The sequence below is a fragment of the Acanthochromis polyacanthus genome, chromosome 5, assembly GCF_021347895.1.
Source record: "Acanthochromis polyacanthus isolate Apoly-LR-REF ecotype Palm Island chromosome 5, KAUST_Apoly_ChrSc, whole genome shotgun sequence".
Classification (NCBI taxonomy): Eukaryota; Metazoa; Chordata; class Actinopteri; family Pomacentridae; genus Acanthochromis; species Acanthochromis polyacanthus.
In genome coordinates this window covers 15,045,405-15,065,110 of record NC_067117.1, presented here as the reverse complement: position 1 = coordinate 15,065,110, position 19,706 = coordinate 15,045,405, and the positions used below count along the sequence as shown (strand labels likewise).

The 19,706-nt window shown below is 39.2% G+C and overlaps 1 protein-coding gene across 1 annotated transcript; it reads right to left on the bottom strand.

The window, feature by feature from the left end:
- Positions 1–2,750, bottom strand: pfkfb4b (6-phosphofructo-2-kinase/fructose-2,6-biphosphatase 4b). Its single transcript, XM_051948683.1, is given in 12 exon segments — positions 1–68; positions 299–687; positions 803–907; positions 992–1,138; positions 1,241–1,448; positions 1,528–1,649; positions 2,130–2,186; positions 2,266–2,292; positions 2,294–2,326; positions 2,328–2,342; positions 2,423–2,484; positions 2,714–2,750. Coding segments are annotated over 11 exon segments (945 nt in total). The 3' UTR covers positions 1–68; positions 299–555.
- Between the last annotated feature and the right edge of the window lie 16,956 nt (positions 2,751–19,706).

Genomic DNA, 19,706 nt, shown 5'->3' with positions numbered 1-19,706 from the left:
CCTACTCCGGTCTGTCTCTGTGAGTGTTCACAGAATCCACGCCTAAATACACGACTCCACTTTACATCCTGAGTGAGAGCAAACAAAACAATATTAGTGATTGTAGATCAAGTGGCAAAAACTTGCAGGTTACAATATTAATAATATTTAATAACGTCGTTACTAAGGTAGCAAGTTTACATCAAATGGCTACAACACCGTTTATATTTTTTTTTCAGATGGTAGCTTAATGTGACAGAAAAATTATGTTATCAACATTTATTTATGGTACCAAGCCTAGAAAAATCACATAACTCACCATAAGCCACGGGGGTCAACTTCAACACAGTGTGCAAAGGGCAGTTAAGATAAGGCAACTCATCTGTGGCGACAGAAACAAAGTCGTAAAAAGTTGCACTGTCAGAATGTACAACATTTTATTTCAAGCTGAAACTGGACCACCAGACTCTACAATAAATAGTAGTTTAGCTAAAGAAAGACTACCCGATATGTCAAACTGGAAAAAAATAAATCTGAAAATGTTAGCTGACTTTCACTTCGCCTCTTTAGTCGTTCTTACTTGCGTCTTATCCAGGAAGTATGCAGAAGACATCGCATGACGGCCTGGTGACAAACGACCAGAACGTTCTCTTGTCTCTCCAACTCCATGATTACAGGCTCCAGCCGCTGCACTAGGTCTTCATATGACTGATGCAGAATCACAGAACCATCAGACACTTACAGGTTTTCAGGACACAATAAGAAACTCATTCACCTCTTTAAAAACAGTGAGACATTTTAAAGACTCTTGTCATCGTCTTACTTCTCCTTTGGGATAGCGGTAGCGATATTTGTCTTGATCCCGAAGAGCGAACTCCAGAGGGTAATGCTCCTGGATCTCCTCGTACATCATTTCTTCACACACTCCCTTGGTAAAGAGAGGAGAATATGTATTCAGCCTTTATACAAATACCTTCTGATAATTTTGCACTAAATGTAGAAGTTGACATACGGCGTCGATTTCGTTGAGAGATTTCCACTGCTCGTATGGCACTCCCAGGCACTCTGCTGTCTGGATTGTTCTTTTCATCTGGCTCGTCCAGACTTTCAGATCTTTGATGTTCTGCTCCTGGATGAATTTCCTCAGATGTTTGGCAAACTGGATGGTAAGAGACGGAAAATTCACTTTAAACCCACCCAATAAAAACCTATTTCTCTTCTGTCTTTCAAGACGACACTCACTATGCAGTCACAAACGCACCTCTTTCCCTCTGGCAGACAAGCCAGAGTCTCCACCAATTCGTCCCTTGATGTTGAGGTCGCTCTCACCGTGGCGGCAGAGGTAGATGGAGCGTGGGGTAATGTGGATGTTCATCAAGTAGTAAACGATTCGGCTTTGGATGTGGTCGACGACACGATTTACAAGGTAACGACGGCCCACATCCATGATCTTTATGTAGGACAGATCTCTGGAATGAGACGTTTAGTCAGACATCTGTAATGCTGAACTGATTTAATCTGCTCAGAATCATTTTGACGAGTCTTCACCTGTCCAGAACCTCATCCAGAGGCTGGTAGGACGACTCGTAACACTTAATTCTCTTCATGAAGTCTTCTATCGCCTCGTCTGAGTTGCAGTGTAGGTAATCTGGGCTTCCCAGCTTAACTTGCTACAAAGAGGAAACACAGGGAGAGGATGTGAGCAGAGGAAAAGGGGAAATGGAAGTCAGCTGTCTGATATTGCTTTTAGCCTTTTTCACATTCAGCTTGTCTCAGTCTAAACCTAACAATATCACCCTCTTCTAACCTGGCTGGTCTGCTTTTCAGACTTGTACCTACCAAAGTAGACATGTTATTACTATTTTATGCAATCAAGGTAAGTGAGTAATTAAGGAAGCAGGTAAGACTGAGTAAAGAAATAAAAAGTGTCCTCTTCAGCTACACTCCCTCTAAAAGTACATGGCATGCACCTCAGTTCTCACTAATTCAAAGCGCTCCTGGATTTGAGTAAACAACAGGCAGAGTGTATTTCTCAGACAACTTGTCTTTGCTTAAAACAAATCATTTCCCCAAGCATATTCAGAATAAAAACGAGAATGATGTCACTTTCTTAATAAACTATACTGTGTTGAATAAAAGACAAAGCTTACCACTATATTTTGGCAATGAACATCTGGGTCCTCACACACTGACTCCACAAAAAATACCTAAATTGACAAGAAAACAAGTTGAACTTGGTGGTCGTTGTGTCTGGGTTACTGATGAAAACAGAGCTCTTGAAGATACCTTGAATCCATTCTGCTCAGCAAACTTGGACGATGGTCCCTCTTCTTTCTCTTGTCGTATTTGGTGGCATCGAAGACCTGAAACAGCAGGAAAACTCTCCTTATACAGCTCTGACAGATACTTATTAATTATATGATCACTAGATATGAGGACTCACCGCGACTTGTCCTCCTTCAACACTCAGGTACTGCCGGACATCGTTCAAAGCTGAAGTAGCAACTCACGTGTGGACGGGACAGAGGAGAAATGTAAGGAAAAGGTTAAGAGAAATTTTGCTGCATGCTGGGATGGTCAGCCATGCTGCTGCTGACAGCTGAAAGCCTGCAGTGTTTTACGTCCAACTGATCACACCAGTAGGTAACTACAGAACAACTCTCCTTCTTATTCAAATGTGCCTGTCAGTGTGGATTGTGGCTGGAATAGAAGCCTGCAGACTGTGGCTTGTCACTGTTCAGGCTGGCAGTCTGCGTGTACGGGACTGACATCCTGAGGAGTTGGTGTGTACTCACCGTCTGATTTTAAGCCTTCTTCATTGTCTGACGGAAAAAACTCAAAGGACTTGTAGATCTTCAGGCACTCCTCCGTACTGGGCCAACATTAACTCTGTAACACAGATGGCTGCATATTAAACACAACGTTCCACTTTAAAATTCCGTGAAGTATCTGGATGTAGCTTGTGTACCTTTGGTTGGCACACCTATCAGTTTAAGTAAGCGGAGTGAGCTTCTTTGAAATGTAAGTTCTTCCCTCTGGCAGAAGCCCAACTGTCACGATGAGGGTGGGGACAGTTTGTCATGCATACTGAAAGAAAGAAAAACAGAGAACATTAGTTCAGGTCTCATACATCTGATTTGACTGTACTTGCAACATTGTCCGTTCAGCTGAACTTAATTAAGGCTGCTCATAATTACACATTAAGAACCCTGTCGGTGTTACAGTGACACACAGTGGTGCAGAAAACCCACGCAGTGATTTCAGATGTAAACCACTGGAAAAACAAGACACGAGCCACAGGTACGTCAAATATTTCACCCGCGTTTCATTTCCCATCAGAACTGACCACCAACATCTCTGAGAGGAAAGAGAGAATAGATGAGACAATGGCAATTTGACACACGACTGAAATAAGGAAGCAGTTTTTCCTGACTCAGAATAAGTGACAACACACGACAGTAAGCATGATAAGTGCACGTGCAGTATGGACTGAGTCTGTGTATTTAAACGGGGAAATGGGCATTTTTCTGTTATTTTGGACCTTGTCATAAAAACTAGAGTAAATGATAGAGTTCAAATCAAAATTTTAATGAGCCAGTAGAATTAGCAACTCACAAATGCTGCAGTTTATGATATAAATGTGGTTAATCTGCCAGGTCCATGGTTTACAATTCCTGCTTTCCTCCCTGTGTGACAGTCACGCTTTTGATGGTTTTCACGTGGAAATGCTTCATCACATGCTTTAATTCAATACACAGTGAATACTGAGGTGAGTTTGATTTTAAAACAGGCATCTTTAGAAATCAAAACCGTCATCGTCTTTCACAAAAAAATCACATATTTTTCATATCATCAAGCTATAATGACAAAACAATTAAAAAACATGTACTCTCAATTCTTATCATTTTGGCAATGATGAAGAAAACTGCAGGACGGATGAATGAGCATGAACAAGCAGACAGCAAGAAAGGTGTGGTTCATGTTTTGTCCACTCAGACCTACTGTACTAACAGCTAACCAGAGGCACACGCTGATTAATTAAGGACAGCAACATGTTGGAAATCCCTGCTGTTGACAGCATGCATCACAGAGTTGAAAGATGTCGATATAAATGTTCTTTTGGGATAAACTATTAGTTGAGAATGTCACACAAACAACATTTTCTAAAAATATTCTGCAACCACTGATGCATTCTGAATTTCCTTAACTTCTTTTTTATTATTATAACTGTAAACTGTATCACAAAACTTCTGCATGCACACAGGACAACACTATTAATCACAGCTATGAGCATCTATCCTCCTCAGGGTCACTGCAACGCTCCACCATGTCAACAGATGACACAAAGCTAGGCTTGCGCTAGCCGATCGCCACAGCGCCATTGACGCATCATTTTGCTGGATGGCGCAGTCATTCTGAACCGTGTGAGCCACAGTGGTGCACCATTTTTCTTGTAAAAAGTAGAGATGGGCGGATCGATCCAAAATATTGATAATATCAATCCCAGCGTGGGTATTGATATCCAATGATACCAGTGCTGCGATATCATACTTTAGTTTCAGTTTCCGTCGAGTATGTTTGAACTGATGCAGCTTCAATGAACAGTCGATCTGCCTGTCAGAGGTCCTCCATCTGAGGAGGTTATCTTAAAAATCTACTACTGCGAAAGTTAGTCTTGAGTTTCGGCGATACTGGCCCTGTATTTACTTGGTATCGGATCAATACCAAATCTTGCAGTATCGCACACCACTAGTTTTTAGTGTTATTAAGCAACGGTCCCATTTTCTGTTTACATTTTCTTGCATTTATGCACTTTGGTGAATTATTTTAATTTATTTACCTTGTTGCACTTTTGTTATGTATTACACTGAAAACAAAATCTGTCAGTTGCGACGTGTACGACTGCAAAATTTATTTGAAAGCAGTGCATCAAAGTTTATTTGCATAATTATTGTTTTTTTAACAGTACAACATATCTCTGAAATATTAAAAAGTATCAAAATCGATATCGAACTTTTGACCAAAAACTATTGTGTTTTTACTGTATTTGTACTGTGTTTTTATCCTTGTAAAGTGACCTTGGGTGCTCTGAAAGGCATTGTCAAATAAATTATTATTATTATTAAATAAAATAGTTAAAATAGAACTGTTTATTGAGCTTTTTTTTTTTTTTTGCCTCAAATGCACCAGAATGCAGGAAAACGACTCCATTTCTCCGCTATCACTGACACAGAAATTTGTGGCTCATTGTCGCTCATTGTTATTCTTTGGAGTGAGCACAGTGGCTCTTCATTTCAAATTCCTAGTGCAAGCATAGCAAAGGATTCGAGGGGGGAGGTCTGCAGCCAGACTCTCTTGAAGGATTCTGGTCTGATGTCTGAAGCTACTCTTGCAGTGTGCATTATAAACCAAGCATAAAAGAATTCAAAATAAAGCTCAAGAATATGAAATGCTTAGTGCCAGACACGGACAGGACCGATGACTGCTTGTTTTGAAAGGAATTAAAACAAAAAACGGTGTGAAGGAGCAGAGCTTGACTCAGCAGAAACGCGCAGAGACCCTGCAGAGAACAAACCAGACAGAAGACCGATACTCTCAGACGACACCAGACATGAGGTCCAGGCTGAACTGATGCTGCGGTCATGCATATGCAAATATTTCCAGGACTGAGTTTCACTGCCCAAGGCAAGTGAGACTGGGGTAAAAAGCCCACCAGACTAGCTGATGCAACAGTACTACGCACGAAACGGCAACATCTCCAACAGCCGCGCGTAATGCCAGTGTAACGGATTACCTTTGCGGCAACATTTCACCCACGAAAAACAGGCGTAAACGGAATGTGGTGAGAGAGAGAAAAAAAATCAACGACAACAAACGTTTCAGTCGATCTCCGACATCACCTCCCTGTTCCATCCCTTCCCAGCGCACTTGCCGGCAGCTGCATCTTACCCCGTCTCTGAGCTATGTGGTCGTTTCTGCACGCATCCAGATCTTCTTAAGCGGTTTCTGGGTCAGCTCCCGCGGGGAAGAGTCCAGCATGAACTCCTCGTTGTCTAACATCCTGGATCATAGATGCCGCCCTCCCAACAACAAACTGAGTCGGTGGGCTGCAGCTCTGGTAGTCTGAATGAGCAGCAGCGGGGGGATGGATGTCACATATCAGCTGAGAAACAGCAGTTTCTCTCTACCGTAAAGACTGGACACGACGCGCAGCCAGAAACCCAGGCAGCAAAACAAAGAGCCTGGTACAGGATGTAGCTTCACTGTAGTTCTGTTATCGCATGTCTTAATATAATCAACTACTGCTTCCAGCCATTTACTAATTTCATATCTGGATAGTCGCATTTACTTATAGTTTCCCATGAAATCTGTCACCATTTTAGTCTGTTTACCTGCATCATGGCATTAATGTGTTTTAAGTGTGGAAAGGAAGTCTGTAAACAACACAGCAACATTTACCAAAAATATGCAGACAAAACTGTTCAAACCACATAGTTTTAGCTCAAGGGAAGAATTCAAACCAAGCCCACAGAAATTGTTAAATTTAGATTTAAGAAAAATTCACATTTTTTTTCTACCTTCTGTAGAATAACTTGAATAAGGCTCCCTATTAACCCTGAAGACCCAAATACAGAAATAAAAAAGTAGTAAAAATAAATAAATAAGGAAACAAACAAAAAATAGCGCGCGCGCACACACACACACACACACACACACACATATATATAATAAACTCTAAATAAAGTGAAAAAAGCAAAAAAAATAAGTGTAACAAAAATATAAATAATTATGATGACCATAATATATAAACCCGACCCAAATATAGAAGGAAATGAGCAAAAATATATATAAACAGTGGGTTTAACAGGGTGAAGAACAATGGCTATTTTTAAAATCTATATAGAATATCAACACAGGCAGCATGGATACATGAATATATTTTGAGAGTGATTAAATATTATTATCATTAATAATAATAAACTAAATGTAAAATCTTGTAAAGGGGCATCATACCCCCTTAACCCAGAGAAGATGGAAAGATGCATAATATTAACTTTATTTTCTAATTTTGAGGTTGTTCTACTATTTTCACAGCAAGCTGCACAAAAGTATAAAAAAGATTTTACATTTATTTCATTTGTTCATTGCCTACTAATGTAGAGTTAATTGGCCTCGTACAAAAGTTCTAACTTTACTATAATTGTATTATTTCTGATATTTAAATTCCTCACATAACATATAATCGCCAATCACCAGAAATGTTTGGCCTATAATAGCAAAGAATTCATCAAGGGGGTCTCTTTTCTCAAAACTAATACACTTTCACATATTACAAGAAAATGCACTTGTTATTTTTTGTGTAAACTAATGGACACAAGTTTGCATATGTACAGTCTAGTTTTAAAAATATTCAAACATTCAAGAGTCCTGCAAAATTTCTAACTTGCACAAACACATTTATTCATCACATTTCATCAGACAAAGTCATCTTAAATAGGAAGCAGCTGCAGCTCCAAACCCAATTAAATTATGTAACATACAATGCATGAATTACAAAACATCATTCCACTGAATGACAACTTTAAATGACAGACAGAAAGTGGGACATTTGTTATACTGACTAGGTAAAATCCTTGGATATAAATGTTTCAATTCCACAATGGGCAAAACCAGTCTTAAAAATCCTAGACGTACAGGTAGTTTAGAAGAATCTGCAACAGCAATGAAATTCCACAAAATACAACTATCAACTAGGCAGCTAACAATAAATATGGCAAAGAGGGAAACAGTAACCATCAATAATAAATCAATGACCTCAAAAGTAATTCAATATATGTATAGTCCAATTAATAAACACAATCAGCATCTAAGCCTCCAGAATCCGTGTATATGTATACATTAATGCTGCCGTAAAGAGTTTTTGGGGTTCATTCATGACTCTTACTTTCTGTATGTGATTTAAAGTTGTCATTTGGTGGTACTATGTTTTGTAGTTCATGTCTTCCTATAGTATGTGGGATGTGTAGACTGGTTGTGGATCTGCAGCTGCTCCTTAAAATGGCTTTTCTTTGTATCAAACCACTGGCCTGGAAAAGATCTAGCACTGAAAAGTTGCTGATAATTGTAATTTATGCAAGTTAGACAGAGTGCAGTGGTCTTTTCTAAACTTTTGTTTATGCTTGTCCATTTTTCTTTGCACCCGTCTCATGAAATTGATGTAAAAAGAGTTCCTTTGACGTGTCAAAACAAGACATCAACATTCTTCAAAATCTTTTCTTCTGCTTTCATGAAGATGAGTTAAATGCTATGTAAAGATGAACAAAGCCACTAAAACAACCAAGAAAAGCCACAACGAAATCATGAAAATGGATTAATATGAGTGGTCGGGAGGGGAATTATGGTGTGGGTCTCCTTTCTTTAGGGGTGTGTCCACATTATATACAGTATGTTCTCCATTTGTTGAACATTTTGTTTTTGTTGTGTTTTCTGAAGAAGACTGTCACCTTTTCATGAAGCATCTTGTAGCATAGATGGAACATATTTCCTTGAATCCTTGTTTTTTTCTGTTTTTTATTTTTTAAGTGTTTTCGTGAACGTTTGCCCAGCATAAGCAGAAACTCTCCCACCGATACCTTTCTAAGAAAACATCTTTGAAATGTTACCGTAATGTCTCGCAGATTGAGCAGTGAAACGGGAGCAGGCAGATGTTGGAAGAAAAACAAGCGCTGAGCTGCTCACATGCACCACACATGGGCAGTGAATGCAGCTGACATATCAGCCAATCAGAGGCGAGACGGCAGGCCGGCCGGCCAATAGGAGAGCAGAGAGGGGAGGAGAGGAGGGGAGAGCCGAGGTTTACACGACTCAGCCACGGGCCGCAGAATCAAGATCACACATCCTTTTGCAGCAAAACTCATCAACAACTTCAGACACACTGACTTTAAGAACATCCTGATACCAAATAAATATTTAGTCCATACAGCATTTCATCAGCCAGTGATCACACCTCTGAGAAACAAACTGTTCTACATGTACAAATAGTAATCAACAGATGGTGATGACTTTCTAATTAATCAACCCTCTGAGACCTAAGTAGTTTGTTGCTCCTGTCATATTTTCAGTTAGTGCAATGCAATACGAAGTCCTGCACATTAATGGAAACAGCACAACCACATCTAGAAGCAGAGAGAACTCAACAGTTTCTTCTGTGCAGCACAACAATGACTCTGAATATATATTTAGCACGAATTGAACAAAAAAGTGGAATCAGCATGCAAGTGCCCACTGGTACTACCCATACTGAGACAACAGTGACTCTGCATACAATAGATCAGGGTGTCAGACATGCGGCGTATTGTTCTTTTGTCGTTTTGTGTCCCATTTCTGTAATATTTTGTCATCTTTTTGTCTGACTGTCGTCTCATTTTTTTGTCATTTGTACCTCATTTGTCATTTTGTGTCTTTTGACTTATTTTTTGTCATTTTGTGTTTTGCTGTATGCATTGTTTTGTGTGCCGTTTTTGTCGTTTTGTTTTTTTTTTGTCTCATTTTTGTCGTTTGTCCATTTTCTTGTCGCTTTGTAACTTTTTCGGTCGAAATTTAGTCTTTTTTGTTTTGTGTCGTGTCAAATTTTTGGCCGTTTTGTCATGTCTCATTTTTGTAATACTGGGTCTTGTTTGTTGTCTGACCTGTTGTTCGTCTCATATTTTTGTTGTTTTGTTTCTCGTTTTTGTCGTTTTGTGTTTCTGTTTTGGCTAGTTTGTGTTTTTGTCATTTTGTGTTTTGATTTATGCGTTGTTTTGCCTGTCGTTTTGCGTTTTTGTCACCTGTCCATTTTTTGTTGCTTTGTAACTTGTCTAATTTGTTGTATTTCGTGTTGTCTCATTTTTTTGACGTGTTGCGTCTCATTTTCGCAATATTTGATGAAATATTTTGTAAAAACTTGTCCGGCCCACTTAAGATCAAACTGGGCTGAATGTGGCCCCTGAACTAAAATGAGTTTGACACCTCTGCTATAGATATTTCACTGTATACATGTTAATTTGTTTTCATGCTTGTCTCCTCCCTGTTGTGTGTAAACACTGCCTGCAGTTCAGCCTACATATCTTTGAATTTTTTTTGCCACATTACTGTAAGTTGGAGCTGAGCTACCAACAGTTCAAACTCCAAAAAAGCACAGAATTTTTAGTTTTTTAGCATATCTGGTTTGAGAAAACTATTTATTTTTGGTGAATTTTTAAACGAGGCATACCGAACTCCGTAACCTTGCATAAATGTCACAATATAAGCTTAGATTTGGATATGTTTCCTGGTGAAATGTCAGACATGAATGGAACAAGCACTGTGAGAAGTTTGAAAATCAGAAAATTCTTTCTGTCTTTGATAAATGGTGTTATCATTTTTCCCTTCTCAAATGTGAGTATTTTCTGCTTTTGTTTAATATTTAATGTGGTTAGGTTTTACACTGATTATAGAAAAAATTAAAATCGTGAATACTGACATATATACAGTGCTTAAGAAATTTATTAGACCACCACCCAGTGTAACGTGTTTGCCACCGCTGCCCTAAATTAACAGTATTGCCGATTACCAAAATATCTTTATGTTTCTGTAATGGTTAATCCATCAGTATGTGCAAGCTCTTTAATCAAAATTATGTCTTCAGAGCTTAAAATATAATTATTGTTGCTATCCATGAATTTTCAGGTTTACTGTTTTACAAAAAAAAAATACAGAAAAAATAATGAAGCACATTATTACTTTGGATTGAGATGCCAAATTACAGGTATTTGCCTTTTCTTTGAGACAAACAGGAAGACGAAGTGTTCTCACAGTGTGTTCAAGTATGTCTTGGACTCGATTGCAGGGGCTGGTACTGAGAAAATGTGCCAACAAAGAGGCAAAAAACGAAAGCTAAGTGAAGTAGATATCAGGCACCTCAAGATTTTAAGTACTAGAAGACCACTACTGATCTTCAGGCAGAGATTAATGCTACTAGATCAGGATCTGAGAAAGTCGACGCAGACGACTTAAGATGTATAGCTGCTAAGAAGCCATTATTGAGGTCTGCAAACATCTTAAAACACCTCAAATTTGCCAGAGAGCACAAACACTGGACTGTAGATGACTGGAAGAAGATAGTCTGGATGGACGAGTTCAAGTTTGAGCTCTGCGGTCAGCATCGTCGTATCTACGTTCACAGAAAAGCTGGAGAACATTTTGATACGAGTTGCATTGCACCCACACTGAAACATAGTGGAGACTAAATTATGGTATGGGGTTCCATTTGTGGAAACGACACGGTTAATATATGTGAGAAAGAATAAGGACTATTTGTTTCACTTTGATATTTGTCTAATAAATATGAATACATGTTTTTAGTTTGAAACAAGTTTTTGAAACTTTTGTGTTTTCTCATTTTTAGATAGATCTGACTATCATCATTATTATCATATATAACTACCATTTCAGCAGCACAAATAATTCGCAATCCCTTTTTATGAAGTTTTATGTTCAATTACAGCCTAATTTAACTGCTTTGAGCACTCAGCTGTGTGGCTGTCATAAGTCAAAATGTATTTGCTTAGCCTTTTTACAACCAAAAGAATAAATAGAAACCTGTACATGCAGACTGCAGACAACCATCAGAGACAAGAAAAGGGAAGCCCAGCAGCCCTGTACTAACTCACCAGTGACAGTGGATGAATGAACTCAAGTTTCACTGTCAAGTAATGACTCAACCACTTCAATGTCCTGATGTGGAAAATAATCTGGCAGTCTGCACTGTTTTGTTCTCGTCTAGATCAGACTTGGTGTAATGCCAAAGTTATGACACCAGGTGGCGATGTGCACTCACTTTAAAAGACAAGCATGGATTTCAGCGAAGTAGACAAAGCAGTTCAGACAAATACTTTCTTCTTGAATTCAGTCTGACAGGAGTTGTGTTATCAGTTCAGCATCCAGTGTGACAGTAAATCAGGACAGAGGCCAGAAAACGTTCAGCATGTCATCACGACTAATCCTATCGGCAACACAATTCACTTCAGACCTTCTGGCCATAATCCCATAAACCCACAAACAGGAGTCTGTTGACTTTCTAAATAAACTTACATATGCCTCAAGACCAAGAAGCTTGTGGAGATGGTAAAAGGTGTTATTAAAGTAAAAGCTTTTAAATGAGAGGTTAAAGTTGGTAAATCTCACAGTCACACATACTACAGCTCTGAAACACAATAAATATTCAGCAATGATGAGCTTAAGCTGCTTTTATACAACATCTCGAACAAAATTTATTTAGATGCAAAAATAAAGACATAAAATAAAACTGTCCAAGATTTAAAAAAAAAAAACAATTTTATTTAAAATCTATGTAATAAATGCATTTTTAATGTCTTGATGATATTGGGCTTACAGGTTTCATCTCCTCTGGTTTCCGAAGTTCTTTTGCCTGGACTGCCCTACATTAATATCAAAGAAAACCCTGAATTCAAATCAGTGTGTTCATAAGTAGTTGAAAAGGCCAGTCTGCCAGTCCTGTTTCTGGAACTCATTTGTTCCCAAGCTTTAACTATCAGAGTGACTATGAAAAATATGTAACAGAAGTGAATCAATTTCACATGAAAAACCACACGAACAACTGCTCAACACTGCAAACACTGCGAGAAAAAGGTGTGTCATTTTAGGCTGAGTGCCAAATAGCAGCCTGCTGTCATATGCCTGCTGGATAGAATCAGCTCTGTGTTCTGTCAGTGCAGTTTGTCTGGTATGACTTTGGAATATGATGTTATTTTTGAGACTGTACCAATGCACTGTTTGGAGGTGTGGGGGTTATTGTTTCTTTTCTGAAGTAGCACAACTACATACTAAAAAAATACAACACAAATATAACAGTTATTTACAGTACTTAATTGAGCAATGATATACGGGCAGCAAATATTGCAATATTTAGCTAGTTACCATCTTTAGGCTACATCCCCACCTGCATGTTTTCATTTTAAAACAAAAAGCAATCATGGTTCAGAAGAGCTCTTTAACACAACTTCAGAAATAATCTCTATCCATACTAACATGTCTGAAAATTTATACCACAAAACCCTCTTATACACTGAGCATGTAGACGCTGGTCTCAACAATAACTAGGGAGTGTGTAGCTTTATTCTAGAAAATACTATGGACGAACAGCATCAATAGAAAAAAGTAAGACCACAGATTTTCTTAGTTGCACAACAGGTGCTGACATAGACAGCAAAGTAACAAGGTATACAACACGATAAGTTAATGACTGACAGTCAGGGCTGATCTCTTTGTTTTCTTCCACAAAATGTTCACATGATAAGAGTCAGACGAATCAGGTTATATAGTGACAGCAAGGACCAATCAGAAAGTAAACACAGGTGTCTACATCATCATTTTGCAAAGGTCTCTCTTTCTGCCCAGTGAGACTAAAACCAGTGTTCAAAATAGAAATGGGTCTCTAGTGTTTCTTAACCCTCCTGTTGTCTTCATTTACGAGCACCAAAAAATAAATTTTCCTTGTCTGAAAAAAAATACAAAAGTTCAGCAAAATATTTCCTCAAATTTCTGAAAATTTGCAAAACCTTCAAGAAAATTTTAATAATTCCTTAAAAGTTTCCCTTAAAAGTTGTATTTTCAAAAAGTCCCCCAAATTTGGCAAGAAAATTCTTGTAAATATTTTCCGAAAACTAGAAAAAATCTTCCAAAAAAATCCTAAAAATATCTAAAGTGACTACATATACATCAGTAAAACGTCTAATATTTTCTTTAAGGACTTTCACCAAAAAAAAAAATCAACCAAAATCCAAAATTCACTGGATTTTGATTTATTTTTTTGGTAAATGTTCTGAAGAAACTTTTTTTTCTCACCAAAAAATGTTCAAAAATTTCCCAAAAAGGTTGAAAACATGGAAATGAGAAGTTTGACTGTGAAAATTATTTTTTTTCCCCACATTTTAAAAAAGGTCAATTTGACCTGCAGAACAACACAAGGGTTAAAAATGCAGAAGTACTGTAGCTAGTTGTAAAGATAGCAAAGGTGATGCATTTTAATATGGAAAAATTAGTGTGAATGTAGCCTTAAATGTAGCCCCCTTCATTACCCTTCTGTAGTGTACACAAGTACAGACGTGCACCAGCATGCACTGGACACGTTGGTTCAAGCCTTTTTGTTTCCCATACAGAGCACTACAATATTTTTGTCAGTATCTGCAATGTCCACAATTCCTCTGGGTAACTTTGCTGCATTTCATTGTCCTCTCTGCCCTTGTAGACAAAAAAAAAGATGATGCTATAGGGATTTGTCTACACTGCTGTTGGGTGATGAGGCCTGGTACACAGCTGACATTCACAGACATCCTAGAGGAATTGGACAAGGTTAAGATCTGGGCTCTATGAAGCTCAGTCAACTTCTACATACTTTCAGCTATAAAGTGTGACATGAGTCTGTGGTGTTGCATGTTTTTTTTTTTAAATCAATTGATTTATACAATTTTGTCAATGAGAAAATTACATAAAATAATACTTACAAGTTCACAGCTATTCAAGCAGATTCACTAAAATTGTTTGTTTGGTTTAAGGTCAGAAGAACTTCATAATAAAGAAAACCTGAAAATCATCCCATCAGAGAAGCAGCAGGCAGAGGTCCTATTATTACTGCTTGACAAATTACTGAAGCAATTACCTTATTACAAAATATGCTGTCAATGAATTTAATGTTGATGACTAACGATAATGGCGCCAGTGACTTGTTAATCCTAATTCTAGCCACTTCTAAACAAGATTTTCATAAATAAAAGGCGGTATCTTTTAAATGAAGTCTGTCCATTTTGGCCTGACAGCTCTTCTGCTTTAAGTGTTTTAATTTGAGTCTGCCAATTTAAAAAAAAAAATACATAAAAATATGTGAATGTTAAGAGTGATTAATCGACTAATCTTGTTGAACTCATTTGTGTGTAGTGTCCAGAGCCAGTCTGCTGTTCCATATTGTGTTACTTGCCACAGAGGATGACATAGGAGGTAATTTTATCTGAGCCTGAGCAAGAAAGACTATTGTCTCCAATGCACAGAAACGGTGCCACATTTGCGAGTCTAATACATACATAATACATAAAAATAACAACACTAATAAACCTGTGATTCGGTGCTTCCACATTTAAAACATGCTAAACCGAGCAGCCGCACTGGTACTGCACAGGCATTGCACATGTAGGCTACAGCCTCGCCTGAAGCTTTAAATGTGATTCTGAGAGCGGGTGAACTTTCCCCTAGATAAAGAGCAGACACAGGGAGGGAGGGAGGCAGGGAAGGAGGGAGGTGCAGCGAGAGTGTGACAGCAAGCCAATGAACAGCAACTTGCGGGAGGGATTTATTATGATGGTTTACAGTCGCGATCTGACGCAAAAGAAATTGTAAAAAACAAGAAAGACTGTTTAGTGTAACAGAAAGGGGAAACATTAGGTGAAAGGAGGCAGTCTTACTGCAGCTGGCAGCCTCTCAGCGAGAAGATAAATATCCTGCGGGATATATGGAGTCTTCTGTGGAGTGCACATAATGATATAATCTGTGCTGGGTCTGCTGCACCTGCTGAAGCATATTCCCATCCTTCTGCAGTTAAAAACACATACGGCCAATGTGGGTGCTTAAGAGAAAGCAAACACAAAGCAGCCAGTCTCTCAGCAGCATCACGGTTTCGTTACTGTTAACAACGGCAGCTTGATAAGCTCGTCAGCTGCTCTTGCCACACTGACTAGCTAAAATACAAAGCAGCTGTTTCTAATTTTTTGCCAGCCCTCTTAAAATAAATAAGCCAGCTTCCATAAACACACAACTAAGATGTTTTTCCTGTTTTTCTACTCAGCCCCACCTCTCTCCATCTCTTTCTCTCTGTGGGCAGACAGACAGCACATCTCCTACTCACCAGCATAGCCTGAGCTCTGTTCATCCCTCATACATCTGCCACAACAGCCTGAGCTGCAGACATTTAAACCACTAAGAGCAGACTTGCACCGAGGACAGCAGTGAGTCTGTCCGCATGGTGTTTGTCAATATGACAGCACAGCAACACATTGAACAGGCCCCTCCAGGATGCATGACTAATACAATTACATAACAGTGTATTCTTATAATAACTAAGTCAGTGGATTATAGGCCATTGTACTAGCTCTGGTTCAGATCATCTGCACATAGTACTTTGTCTTGGTATGCAGACTAGCCATGGAGGAACCTGAAACCAGAATAAATCAAGAGGCTGAGTGTTGAAGCATGCAGAAGCAAACAGAGAGGTTAAGACTGAAACGTTCAGGTGCCTCTGACACAACGGCGCACCTGTTAGACCCAAATTAACATTGAAATCTCTTCTCCATCTGTCGCTAAACACAGTGTGGAAGGACTCTTTACAGTGGGCACTCACATCAACCAAGCTGCTAGCATCTGATTAGAATCAATCTTTTTCGAACCACACAGATACTACAAGGCATGAAAAACAAGAATTAAGTCACTGCCATTTGACAAAACCACTGTGCTGCTGCAGTGGAACACATGAGCCACATGGCAACTCCAGCAAACAGAGGCGTAGTGGGGTGTACTGCTAAAAACTACATGGAAATATGACATTTTGAAAACGAGCTTTACAAGTTCCTTCAGTCATACAGTGTGGTCATACATGATTTCCTGAACGTGACCTTAGTAAAAGTTTGAGCAGCCTTAGCTCGATAACAAGCTGCAGACATTCCTCACACATTCTTCAGCTCAATCAGTTGGGTTTCTAAAGAAATGCAGATGTGTTTGGATTGGTTTGACACGATATTGTGATAATTAACACGATGTGAGGTAACACAGAGTCATGTTTACAGTCTGTGGCTCTCAGCTGCTCTCCTGCTAGCTAACAGCAGCTGCAGCCAGGCTTAAGCAGCAGATAGGAAGATGCTAGCTGCAAACGCGTCACTACCGTTTTTTCAAAGTGACAAACTAATTCCCTACAGCACAAAACCTGAAACAACCAGCGCTTCGCTAATTCTACGGTCGTGTGTCGCAGTCTGTCCCGCCTCCCCACGGCAGAGAGCCCTGTCAGCTCGGAGGCAAGCCTACGTGACACTGACTTGTTTACTTCATCCGCCTGCTAGCCCAGCTGCTCCGTAGCCCTCACTGCAAACAAGGTCGACCCGCAACAGCGCCAAAAAAACACAAAACATAACGCAAAGTGGCAGCTCAGGTGTAGTTCTCAGCCTACCTGCCCTGTCCCGTGTGTTTTTCGGGTGGCAGGAGCCCCTCATGGTCCCAGTTTGAAGCCTGTTCTTCCCAGCGTGCAGCGCAGTGAGCGTCTCCAGCAGCACAAATGAATGAAGAGAGTGAGCGCTGGCAGCCAGGCGCGCTCTGGAGGGACGCGCGCACACGCACGTCCTTTTCTTATCGTGCAATTTTACCTACATATTTATGTGATAAAGACGCTTTTAACCTTTTTAATGCGTGTGAGCCGTTAATCAATATGCATATTTATCCTATTCTTTTTTCCCACAATTTGAAAAAAATAATAGTCATGGCTCCACTTTTGTTTATTTATTTTAAATCAGTCTGTTTTCATTTTTATCCGACATGCTTTTATTTTTGCTCTAGCTCTTTTAGTAAACCATTCTGTTTAGAAAGTCGTGTCTGAGGTCAGAGTATCTTTAAATCACTAATAACCTTGTGTGCTTTATCAGTCCATGTCACTGTTGCTGTGCAATCTGGTAGGTCCAGTCTCAGAGGTATCTGTAGAGCAAGCTTTTAAACAATGTTTCTTTGTTACTGTGGTTATTATTCTGCCTTTGACAGTTTTATCGTTTGCACTTACATTTATTTTGTGACCATTTTCAGCCACATCCAACAACCACAGTGCCAGTTCCTCTTATTCTTTAAAATTGGAGAATACTATTTAAACATGTCAACATAAGAGTGCACTCTCACCTGGCAGAGTGATTTAAACACCCTTGGTTCTGTTTTAAAGATACAGCAAAAATCAGATTGACCACCGAAAAGTCTTTTCATGAGACCTGAAACAAATGAGCGTGGAGTTTTGCAACTTCAGCATAAGCTGTTGAATAAAACCGGCTACAGATCTCATCATTCATCTGCTTGGCTGGTATGTTTAATTAAATAAATTAAATAATCTTTAAAACAAGGCTGGTGTTCAACCAGGCTCACAGAGAAATTTAAGTGAAGTTTCTTTATATTTTTTTTTCTTTCAACATTAACAGCTTCTTTTTGTTTTGTTTGGTTCATGGATAGTGAGGACACTATTTTGGGCAGCAGGTGGACCTTGGAGTGCTAATGAGGGGAGATGCACCTTTTTTTTTAGTCCTAAATCACACTTAGTTTTGTCCAAAGTGTTTCTGTGAGTCCTGCCAACTCAGATGGAGGAGTAGTGAGTACAAGGAAGCATGCTTCAGGAACACTATCTTTAATATGTAGTTTCTTTGCAGGAAATATTGGTGCTCTGAGCCCCATATGTTGTTTGTGCAGGGACCACAAACAGGAAGTCCCCTCAGATAGTTCAGCCATTTCAACAGGCTCTTTGAAACCATGTTATGTGTGTCTGTCTGTGTGTGCCATAGCTCAAATGTTCTCCCAGCGCTGTGGATGCTAACAGGGCTTTTTACACATCTCATTTCTCGCTGTACAACATCTTGGGATGCAGTTTCACGGTACAGAAGTCAGTCAGGGTCAGTTTTTTCAGGAGTGAGTCCTCTCCCAATTTGTAGGTTTCCCCAGTGGCACTTATGGAGCCTCAACTAAAAATATCCTGTGAGGGAGAAAGTGACACAGAGACAGTAGCAGCAGCAGACCTTGTCCAAAAATATGAGACTGATTCAATCTTTGAACTTCCTGTTGCTGTTCTATACCACACTTCCTCAAACTTGTCACCTGGTCCCTGTGATACGTGAGCTGTGCAGTGCAAAGAACCAGCAGCATAAATTTGACTGCCTGTGTGCAGTGTGTTTGTGTGTGTGTGCAAATATGGTGAGGTGACTATATTTCACCATTTGTGGTGTGACTGGTGAGTGGCTAAAATTAAATTAGAAATAAGGTCTGAAAGTAAGAATGAGTGTTTAACTGTGCAGTCATTGAGCATAGACTGTAGGTGGATGCTATAGAGTTCAAGCACAGGAAAACCAGGATCACCCTCAGTTTTCTCACTTCTGGTATTCTATATAGTTTTTTTTAATGTAATTGAATTTTGGATTTTTTGGTTCAACAGTTAATCTTAACACAGAGACAGTAACACCGGAGTTCCCCAAGAATGAAACACCAATATTTGGCTGCAAGACTAAAATATGCATTCATCTCATAAAGTGTTGACACCCCTTCCGTGGAGTTAAACAATGAGAGTAAATGCAGACAATAAAAAAAGAATGAAACACTGTGACCTGCTACTGTTAAGGTGAACTGTGACCATCTGGATACATAGCAATTGTAGATTTAGATCTCATATTAGCAACATGGCTTGTTGCAAATGTTATTTTATCATGATCTGATTAAACTTGGGACTCACTCAACCAGTGTTGTGTTGCATTGCATTGTGTTGTGTTGTGTTTGTACATCTAAGAAGTCTGGCCTATCTCTGGCATCTGCTTCTCCCCCTCCTGTTCTCAGTCCAGTGGTTTGGATGGATTCTTCTTCCTCCTTGACCGACATTCGTCTTGTCAATGTCCATTTCTACTGCATCAGAAACACAT